The sequence below is a fragment of the Tupaia chinensis genome, unplaced genomic scaffold (genome assembly GCF_000334495.1).
Source record: "Tupaia chinensis unplaced genomic scaffold, TupChi_1.0 Scaffold000682_1, whole genome shotgun sequence".
Lineage (NCBI taxonomy): Eukaryota > Metazoa > Chordata > Mammalia > Scandentia > Tupaiidae > Tupaia > Tupaia belangeri.
This window is the reverse complement of record NW_006160205.1, coordinates 436,884-448,292: the sequence shown is the minus strand read 5'-3', so window position 1 is coordinate 448,292 and position 11,409 is coordinate 436,884. Positions and strand designations below refer to the sequence as shown.

Below are 11,409 nucleotides of genomic sequence, written 5' to 3'. Positions count from 1 at the left end.
CCTGCTGAATAAGAGGTAGATATGAGTCTAGAATTTAGAAAAGTCTGAGCTGGGATGCTGAAATCCAGGACACTAGGTTAGATCCCCAGGGCTGTGAGTGTAGAGAAAATCATGCTCTGAGGCTTGAGCCATTGTGACATTTTAAGAGGCAGAGAAGTGGACAGAACTAGAAGAAGCTGCTGAGAAGAAATGGTGAAGTGAGTAAGAGGAAAACCAGTGAGTATGGTAAATTGGAAGGCAAGTAGAGTGCATGTATTGAGAGCCTCCTGCTATTCCTTGAGCATGAAAGACTTATTCACACCTGATTGTCTGGGATCCTGCCAGTCTGGCTGGCTCATGTCAGAAACTTTCGGTCTGTGCTAAGTATCACATTTTTTTTGGAGGCCCTTCACTGAACAACCCATGTAAGATTCGTTGCCTAGCATCTAACTGGGGCTAAAGCAATACTTTTTTAGTGAATGGTGAACGTATAACTTATTTGACGGAAGCAGAAGTCCAGATGAGAATATATTAAATCCTTGCTGTCAGGTTGTGGTGGGTTCCCTGGACCAGCTATATCTGCATCCCCTAGAAGCTTGTTAGAAATGTGGGATCTTGGATTCCACCCTTGATCTAGGGACTCACATTCTGCATTTGACTGGATTCCTAAGTGACTCGTACCCAGTCCTGTGTTTAATTCTTTACGTATGGCTAGAGGACAGTTATTGTACTCACTTAGATGGCAGCAACTCAAAATAAGAAGTTAAAACCATCAAAATCAGACCTCTGTATTAGTCATTTCTGTATTTATCACGCATTATCATTGTACAATTAAAACAAAACAAAATGTAGAAACTTTGAAGAATATTTTATGTAGTTATGCAAGTGATTTCTTTTTCAGTTTTATTTTGAATTGACCTAAGCTAGGGGTGAATATAAAATGCATAGCATCTGGTACATTGTAGACAAGTTTGAGCGAATGAATGCTAATTCTGTTTTCTATATTTTAAAACCTCTTGCTATTTGATATAATACTTACATATACAATGACGGATCGGCTCCTCAGAGTGCAGGCCTTCTACGTGCATGGTTTTCTATTAAAGTGAGTGATGGATTAAGTTGATTGGGTCAAGCTGCTGCGTCTCCTGTAGGAACTTTATTCTAAACGTGGCGTTTTTATTCTCAGATTATAAATATTCTCGAGGCAGATGGCCACCACTCCTAAGTGTCTTATTTCTATTTGGCTGAGATACAAACTTGATGTTCTTTTTATTCTCATGATCTTTGGCTTATTTTAGTCGGAAGCAGAAAAAAATCATGTATGTATTAGTAGTTTGCTATAATGATACTTCTTTTTTTTTTTTCTGAAACTACTAAATGCTGTTTGTCCTAAAGCCAAAGGATGCCTATGTTGCAGTTCATAATAAACCCATTGTTTTATAGATTGTTAGTTAAGCATAAAAAACTTGCTAGGAATTTTTGGTAGGGCTGGTCTAGATTATTTTAATATAACATCAACATTTCAGAAAAGTCGATTGGCTATCCTTTTCTTTTGTACACATTTATAACTCAGTTCTCTGAATTCAGAAGCCTACAACATAGTAAAATATGAAGTGGTGTGAAGGGCTGCAGACCAACAAATGTAATATAAAGTCATATATATATATTTACGTACACGTAGGGTACATGAGTACTGCACACCTAGATTTCTACGGTTTTATTTTTCCCTCTGTCTCAGTTCAAGCCCTAAAAAAATCAATCAACCATGAAAGGTGTTTTTGTAGTTGCCGCTACGAACAGAACGACGGAGGCCCAGCTGTGGTTTCTAACCCTGGCAAGTCTTCCTTTTGCTCCACGTTTCCATTTCTTTATCTCTAAAATGGGGATAATAAGCATATTCTGTGTTCTTAAATGGATGTTTTCCAATTAAAACAATATTTAGAAAAACAACCATTTAGCTTTATATGCATATACTATTTCTCTTCATAAAAGTCACCTCATCGTTTTCTCCAAACCTTGCCAAAACTTCTATTGAATTAGAAAGCTTAACTCTAGCTTCATAAAGCTTTTTTATTTTTTATTTTATTTTTTGCCACAGTACACATGCATTCACCGGAGAGAGACAGTGAGAAAGTGAGAAATCACCCTCCCTGGGGGGAATTACCACTCAGCAGTCCTCCTCCTTTATCCTCTTCTTGGGATTTTGGGCACACACATACACATACCCAGCATGATTTTCAAACCACCAGGTCTGGGACTTGAACTGAGGCAGCCATGTGGGAGTCCAGTGCCTTAACCACCACACCACCTTTTGGCCCCAGAATCTATAACTTTTAATTTTTATAGCAATTACTTCCTGTTTGAAGATATGAAAATGTTCATTGGGTATTTACCTTATAATTAGCATTTCTGCATCATGCAGCACCTCAGTATCTTCAGGAAACATTGTATCTGTCTTCCTTTGAACGATATTCAGCTACCTAAAAGAACAATAAGGAAAATAATTTAGTTCAGATGGCCATGCAGCAATCCCTCCTTCTCCATTCTCCTCTTGAGATTTGGGGCATGCATGCACACAGACCTGGCATGTTTTCAAGCCACTGAGTCTGGAACTCAGGCTGTTGACCTTGTGGGAGTCCAGAGCTTTAACCACCGCCTACCTGCTGGCCCTGGGAATCTTGGATTTTGTTTAAATTGTTTATAGTTAGTAGAGGGAGTAGAACAGTGAACATCCAGATAGGATGGTTATTTTTCCCCCTAGTAAATTCTCTTGTCAGCCAAGATAGTAGTATTTGTAGCCAGCATCTTACACTGACATGTAGTAAGCTTCAGGATCTGTTTAGAATGAAACTGATGAAAAATAACCTGTCAGTGTCATCCAGAAGTAGCAAAGCTAAAGTGTGACAGTAAGGAGGTGATCTTTTCCAATTCTTCTGCTATCGAGTCAAGATCTGAATGAGGAGAGTAAAAAAGGCCAAAAGATAGGAGTATAACAAGGAAAAAACATTTCGAAGCCTTTGGATTTTTGTACTGTAACTCAGATAGCTAGCATAGTTTATATGAAATATAAGTTGTACCAATAAATACTATTGTGATAGACTGTAAAGCATCCTGACTTGATTTCGTGATCTGTGCTCCAAATATTTAGCAAAGCTCAACATTAACTATCTGTATCCTTTATGTAGAGAGTTGGCTGAAAGGTCAAACGTATGCAAAAATGATCAGGAAATGATGATGATGTTTCTATCCCCTTAAGTGATGCATGTATGTTCTCCTTTGCCTCCATGTTTGAGTGACTATTTAAAAATAAATGTAAGTGACATTATTAAGTAAAAAGCTATGTATTAAGATGGTTAAAGACAGAAAATTCTATTTATATGACTTTTTAAATTGTCAGAGAGATGGTAAAGCTTCTTATATGAGAATAGGACACACTTAATATCTTTCTCCAGCATCTTCTGAATGGAGGAGGCAAGACACACTGAAACACAGAGACCACCGTGGAGACTGAGAAATGAACCATTTTCTGTTGGGTCATCGGGCAAGTCATGACACATTTTTGCATAGAAAAATACGTCATGACTTTTCCAATGACCTAATAATATTATAGATAATCAGTTCTTAAAGTGTGATCTGAGAGCCCTTGTGGTCGCCAAGACCCTGCAAGGGTTCTTCCAGGTCATACTATTATCAGAATAATACTAAGATGTTTTTTTCTGTTTCCACTCGCCTGTCAGCAGTATACAGTAGAGGTTTTTAAAGGCTCCATGATGCTTTCAGATGTCCTTACCCTGACTCTCAGTGAGATATATACTTAGTGTATAATCTCATTAAGATAGTAAATATTGACAGATATAATGGACATGAACATAATGCATTTGAGGAATTTAAAAGTACTCTTAGAGACGAAAGTTTGAGAACTACTGATTGTGATATTTTGTTAAGCCACTAGAGGAGTGATCTCATTTAATGCTGAAAACACCCCTGTGAGGCATGCTCTTCATTCAACATCTTCTCAATCATCTCCACTGATGACAGGAGAAAGGCCTGAAGAAATTAATGGTTACATGACTAGTAAATTGCAAAGCTAAAATTTGAACCCAAGCTTTGAGTTAATATCCTGACGACTTATTAAACATGTCGTCTCTCATAGAAGCACCAGGAAGCACCTGGATTTGGATATAAACACGTTAGAATAAGGACTTCTCCTGGGAACCTAGGCTATCCCCCACAGAATATAAATATGAACATTATCCTCATGGACAGTGTAAAACAGAGATCACATTCTAGTGGTTTGTGGGCAGAGTCCAGCTCACAACTGTGTTTAATTTGTCTTGTACTATGTGAAAAAAAAAAAAAAAGTTGTCAACTTTTCTTTTAACTTAGAGAATTTCACTTGATAGAGAAGTTCAGATTTCCAGCTATCCTTGAAAAATTAAGATATTTAGCAAGAGGACTGGTATTCCCAGATGGCCACAATCAGCTACAGGTTATATCTGTCACTTCTGTTAGAAGGGTTACATGTTCTAGTTTGCTGCAGACCTCACCACTCCATATTACCTCACTCTGTAGCTCATGTTCCTTACTATGTGACCTGTTTGAGGTGCTAGGGTTGAAAATAACTGGAGATGTTCTGTTTACCCCGTAGTCTTTATAGGCCAACTGCTTTCAGCTTACTTGAAAACTAAAGAGACATTTATGGTAAACAAGCAAAATACATCCCATTTTGCATACTTAGGCCTGGATGTAGTAAAGACCTTACTGATAGTACCAAATAGAGGGCAGGTTGGTTCTTTCCTTACTGAAGCATAAAATTCTGATTCATTAAAGAATAAGGATCTGCCAGTGAATTAACATTTATTTTTAAATGTGCAGCCCTTTCTTTTTTAAGTGTAATAGTGAAATAAGCACATTACACTCATTGCCCTCATTCGATGTTTATTTTAGTAATGTCTATTGTCCTCATCATTATCGTGTCTGGACCCTTTATGAAACTTAAAAAGTCTCTGTGAACCTCTGTGTGCATGTTACATCAGTCATTTAAAGCAATTCTAGATTTAAGGACTTTATTATCCTGGGTACTTATACAAAATTATTGAATTTCAAATGTCTATGCTTAAAATGCATCTCCCTGTGTCAGTAGAGAATATCAAGTATTGGCCATGATTGTTAGATATTTATTTGCCACTTTTCTTTCATTTGTTTCACCTCAGACTAAAACTTTCTTAAAGCTAGTTATCATACCTTTTTTGTGTTTGTTCATAATGTATATTCTGTGGTTTATATAGCGTTGAGTACGTGCTAAGTTAATAATGGCATGAATAAACAAAAACATATGTAGATGCATCAGTATTTATGGTAAGTCATTCTTCTCTAGCCCCAAAATTGATATTAAGAGATTTTCAGTAAAAGTTTCCATACTTTCTAATAGGAGAGTTAAGTTGGGGAAACATTTATTTAATTTGCACATAAATGTACATCCAGCTCTGTGTCTATGTGGGAGTGTGTGTATGTTTTACATTCGGTTTAGTTAACTCCCTGCTTCCTGATGTGAGGTCAGTAGACAAGTTACACATCTACCCAGCAAAAAATAATAAGGTGCACATTGAGACCAGAATGAAGGATGAGGCTGTTGGACTTGAAAGTTCAGCATAGAGTCTTTTGCATCCTACTGTAAGATGGTCTTCCTTTAGTCGGAAGTGGGAGAGTTATTTGACCATTAGAAAAATCTCATTTGTATACTAGCTTTTAGGCAATGCCTCCTCTGAAGGGGGCATCCAGCTCTTAACCTATTGCTGAAAGAGAAATGCCATTGTCTATTAATACTACTGGAACTAAAGATGAATAGTGAATTGGCCTTGATCTGACAGTGAGTTTGACTTTGATAGCTCATCACTTAAAAAGGTTCTTTTATATTTATGAAAAAAAGCATGACGTCAAGCCAGGGGGAAAAATTGATATCAATATTTAAGACCAAATTGGTAGGGCTTCCCAAAAAAAGCCCCTTGTGTCAGCGGGTTTTTTTTACATGCATAACTAATTAGCTTAGGTTATTATAAGCAGGGCTGCTGTGATAAAGTTTCCGGTGGTGTCTCGGGATACCTTGTTTATAGTGAGTGCCTTCTCTATGCCAGGCAGTCTTCGAACTGGAATTAGAGAAAGTAGAGGGAGGGATAGTCTACCGTTTCTCGTTGGACTGGGGCCACCTAAAACGTTGTTATGCTGGAAATGCTAGAATATAATCACTATCAGGTGAGCTTTATTCTTACTCGTATTCTGAAATATAATGCAGTAAATTGACTAAGTCATCTTCCGGCTGTGATTGTGATAGGCACACTGTTTTCCATAACTATAAATGTACTCTTTTAGTGCTGCTTATTGTCTGATGCTATAAGAAGTAATTCTGAGTATATTTGAGCAAGGTAAATATTAGAATATTTTCTTCCATAGTGTGTGACTGTACTCTCTCCGTCAGCTTCTGTTCATAGCTCCTAAGATTGAATTGTATTATCAGTACAAAAGTGACTCGAAAGTGAATGTTGTTGGTTTTTTTTTAAAAAAGAGAGAAGCATTTCTATTTCAGTATTAATGTTTATCGGAAAAGAGGAAAAAAAAATCCCAATAGCTAGCTCATGGTCATGCCATTAAAAACACATGCATGTAAGTGTTATGTATTCAAAAGAAGAGGCTTAATGCGTAATTGCTTTTTACCTTGAGTTCTTTCTTAATTAAATCTTGAATAATCATGTCCAAATGAAAGTGAGAGGAATTAATCCACAACGAGTTGACTTAATCATTGGAATGTTTTGTTTACTTTCTACAACCATTTTACAGTTGGTTCTTAAGGAGTTTTTTTCCTCTTCTTTTTTTTAACAGAAAGCTGTTCTGTTTGCCAAGGAAAGTGAAATAAACTGAGTTATGCTCTTTATAAATTGTTGTTTTGATCTTAATAAACCCTTTCAAGTGTGTTGGGGGAAAATTTTGCCCTACAGATAGTTGCAAACTTTTAATTATTAAGACATGAGAAGAAGGGTCCAAGGTTTGCAAGAGATGTATAGTTAATTAGCAGGAAAATAAAATAGGGCAAGGTATTACCCTAAATCCTGCAAGTTAGACTTTAAACTTCAATAAAATCAAAATCCGTTAGCACAGTGCCTGGTACATAACCGAGGCTTAATCATTTATTCTGTTGGGGGACCGGTCAGTCTCACATTTGTACCTAAAAGAAGATCTGCTGGAAACTCAGAAATAACAACGCTGTCTTCTCTTCCCCCCATGGCTATGTTCAGGTGCAGACCCACCTCGAAAACCCCACCAAGTACCACATACAGCAAGCCCAGAGGCAGCAGGTAAAGCAGTACCTTTCTACCACTTTAGCAAATAAACATGCCAACCAAGTCCTGAGCTTGCCATGTCCAAACCAGCCTGGCGATCATGTCCTGCCACCGGTGCCAGGAAGCAGCGCGCCCAACAGTCCTATGGCCATGCTTACACTTAACTCCAACTGTGAAAAAGAGGTAATTCCTTTCTCCTCTCCTCTCCTGTTTTCTTATGAATAACTGTCTGTTGGGTATCATTCCCGCACTTAACTATGAACTCCAGTTTGTCCGCGTGGCCACATTCACCAGCCTCTGCCCTCAGTTTACCTACGTCACTCCAGCATCCCAACCTCCTGTCACCGTCACTGGGTTATTGGGCTTATGACACATGATGGGAGACCTGGCCCACTCTAAGTGGGCCTCTTATTTCTCCCTTGTTCGCTGAGTCCCCCTTCTCTTCCATGCCTTTCAGTTTATGAAGCAGTGAAAATGCAGAGAGAGGAGAAGGGGAGGTGGAAAAGGAAAAGCAAAAATAGAAAAGGTGTGGGACAGGCGGTTTAGAAGTTCCGCTTGTTGTGAATGTCTGGAATATTATTTTTATTTCTCCCAGAGTTGGAAAAAAAAAATGCACGAAGTGTGTGCAGATAGATTGAAATGATATAGTGCATGAAAATTTAGCAGACGAGCAAAAGTTTAATTGCCGATACATTCCATTTCTTAATAAAATTGCTGCTGTCCAGTAAACCAGCTTTTATAAAAACTGGCTTGGAAACAAGAGTCAAACATACCTTTGAACTAATTGTCACATCAAAACTTGGGGGCATCGAAATGTATGAGAGGAGAGTCGTGATTTCCTGCCTGTTATTTCCAAATTTCGAGACGATGAGCCTCATTTCAGAGGGGTTTTATTGTACTCCAAAATGCTGATGTGAGTTCAGGGGGCGATTTTTCTGACGTTTGGTTGATTTTAACTTCCAGAGGGACTACATCTTTTCCTCTGAGTCCAAATCGACCACCTGACTTTCCTCTGTCTCTGTCTGTCATGCATCTAGCTAGCTGATTTGACAATTCTTCCTTCATTATTTTGCAACTTGGTCAGATTCCACCAAGTTTGAAAGCTTATTAGTTCTTCTTACTGCTGTGGCCTTAGCCTCGTATGAACGTGTTTTCAAAAAGTCATTTGCAGTTCCAAACCATGAGCTGTTTTTGCTTGTCTTTTTGCAGGGATTTTATAAGTTTGAAGACCAAAACAGGGCAGAGAGCGAGTGCCCAAGTATGAACACGCATTCACGAGCATCATGTATGCAGGTACCGAATGACTTAGCCGGATATAGCACTTCATAATGACAAGCTATATTTGTAGCTGATAACACCTTCCTGATGACTTAAGGGTTTTTTTTTCCCATTGATTTTTTTTTTTTTTAAATAGGGAGAGCTATGAATTGGGCCATTTTATTCACAGTATCTTATGATTAAATTAGTTATTAGGAAAATTAAATTTTAAACACATATATCCCTAAGTTGATTTAACTCATTAAAAAGTGCCTAAAATATTGAGTACATAAGCTTGAATATATAATGTAATAGATATAATAAAATGCTCCATTTCATTTATACACTATCAACAATGCATGTTAGACAAGTTTGTAGGGTAACATTTTTCATAGGCTATTAGCAAAACCAAAATATCTGTGTAAGAGCTGCATATTTTTTTAAAGAACTATTTTATTATTTATCTATTTATTTTAATTTGACCAGATTGGGACAGAGCAAGCAAGAGAGACCATAGATCTGTATTGAGGCTCATTGACTTTTGATGATTGTTGAAGACAGTATTTCATTTGTAGTCTTTGTCCTGTGGCAGGTTCTCCCTGTAGGCCTGCACTAAGGAAGCCATTCTACTGTGTCTCTGCCCAATGTGGGTGTCCTTACCTGTTTATTACTTCCTCTTGATGTGTCCCAATGTAGATCAGTGTGCAGAGTCTGTCATCTACTAGAGAACATCAGTTGGCCTGTGTGTGCTAGTGAGTGTGCCAGTAAGTATTATAATAGGGTCAATTTTCCCTCTGGTGCAGCTTCATGTCCCCCTGCAGACACTGACTTATGACACCATCACAGCCCTCCAGGAGCTACCGACTCAGAAGGGATTCCCTTTTAACATATGGGTCAAGGATTAAAGTCATTTTTCAGTTTTGAAAAAAAAAAATATGTCGCTGTTACATTTTTTAAAACTTTTTCATAATTTTTGCTACAGGGTACATATGCTCACTAGAGAGTACATACACACACATGCCACCAGTGGGATGGCCACATCGCAATTTCTTCTCCCTTATTCTCCTCTTGGTATTTGGGGCACATGTACACACATGTGACCAGCATGTTTTTCAAGCCACCTGGTCTGGGACTCTAACTGCAGTTGGCCATATAGGTGTCCAGTGCCCGTAAGCACCATGCCACCTGCTGGCCCCAAGAACTGTTTTATAAATGAAATCTCACAGAACATTTCTTTTAAAATTGAATAATTTAATAATATTTAATGGATATTTTCCCAAGTAATTAATGGTTCTTCTATGACATCCTATTTAACGAATATGTAAATTATACTACATCTATTTATAGAAGTATTTATTTGTTTGTACAGATAAGTAAAAGGATAATAAGCAACTAAATTTTTTTTTTGCTTTTCTATATTTTATATCATCAATTTGTATTACTATTTTCATAAAAGAAAAAAAGTTCTTTTTACAAATGCTATCATGTGAAGTCCACTAATTTTATTTCCCTTAAAATAAAATTGAAAATTTAGGAAGGTTGTTTATAATCTGCGGGTCTACTTACCTATTTACCAACTTAATTTAAAAGTCATCTTTTAAAAACAGGCAACCAAAACAAAACCGGTATACCTAGAAATACAATCTGGCCAACAGTGTGTTCATAATTAGCACCAATTATGCTTCTTGGGGGTCACTAAATAACATTCATTTTGAAAGTATTTACTGTGTTTCTGGTATTGTGAGCACCTTTATGGTTTGTCTCAAAAATTTAATAAGGTAGTAAGTATAATTAACTCCGATTTTATTGATTGACCCACTGAGGCTCTTAAAGATCACAAGCTTTGCCCTTAATCTAGAGTCTTTTGATGATGTTGGAGCCTTTCCCCTTTAATGGAAGTGGCAAAAAGACACAGAGGAGCCTCCTTCTGAATTCTGAGATGTCACTGTATACCCGTGAAACACTATCAAGACCCGAGCACAGGCACCTCAGCTAGCTCAGATACATAAGGTGTTTACGAGGAAATGTTTTCACAAACTTGTCTTTGCAACTGCTGCAATGCACATGTAATCACTGTTGTTTATTATCATAACTGATGTTTTGGTACTTCAGGAATAAAATTGATCTAGTGGGAGCGTCAGCTCTACGACTGTAATGATAACCTCGTCCTGGTTACTCCTCAGGGAGTACCAAGCACACTGGCAGCTGTATGAGGAGAAGCTTATTGTACAAGTCGCTGGGAGATCAGTGCAGAGCTAGCTAGTGACCTGGGAACCACAGTGTCCACAGGCCCCTCAGAACCAAAGAACTAAATTACCATCTGGTTTCCTTCTCCAAGCACGGTGTGTGAAGGATATGGGGCAGAGCCTCTAGGGTAAAAAGGAAGTAGAAGCTATTTATAATGTTTTCTGGTTCATCTTTCCTGTTTAGGGCAGACCATTTAGCATAGTGGTTGAGAGGATGGATTGAATCATAGCTCCATCCCATCTTTGATGTGTAACTGTGGGCAAACTGCTTCTCATCTATCTCATCTGGAAAATCACTACAATAATAGTACCTGCCCTGATAGGGTTATTGTCAGGGTAAACAACTTAGTCTCTGAAAATCCCTGAGCCCAGTGTTTGCACCTAGTTTCATTAAGTGCTGGCTATAAATATCAGTCTTATCACCCCTTAGTGTTAGTGGGCTTCCATAATACTTTTATTTTAGTGGGAATAGGACATTCTCAGTCGTATCTGAGAATCTTAATAAAAAAAAATTGGAGGTGAGACAGGACCATTGGATCCTTTTAGGGTTGTGTTGCACAATTAATTAATGCTTATTTCTGTCTTCCATTGGC

At 37.8% G+C, this 11,409-nt stretch overlaps 1 protein-coding gene across 1 annotated transcript in view; it reads left to right on the top strand.

Moving 5' to 3' along the window:
• Positions 1-11,409, top strand: part of MITF (melanocyte inducing transcription factor) — a gene marked incomplete in the record, with an annotated part of 266,669 nt that overhangs the window by 222,790 nt on the left and 32,470 nt on the right. The window contains 3 exon segments of the mRNA XM_027776541.1: positions 7,269-7,328; positions 7,404-7,496; positions 8,523-8,606. Coding sequence (XP_027632342.1) covers positions 7,269-7,328; positions 7,404-7,496; positions 8,523-8,606 — 237 coding nt within the window.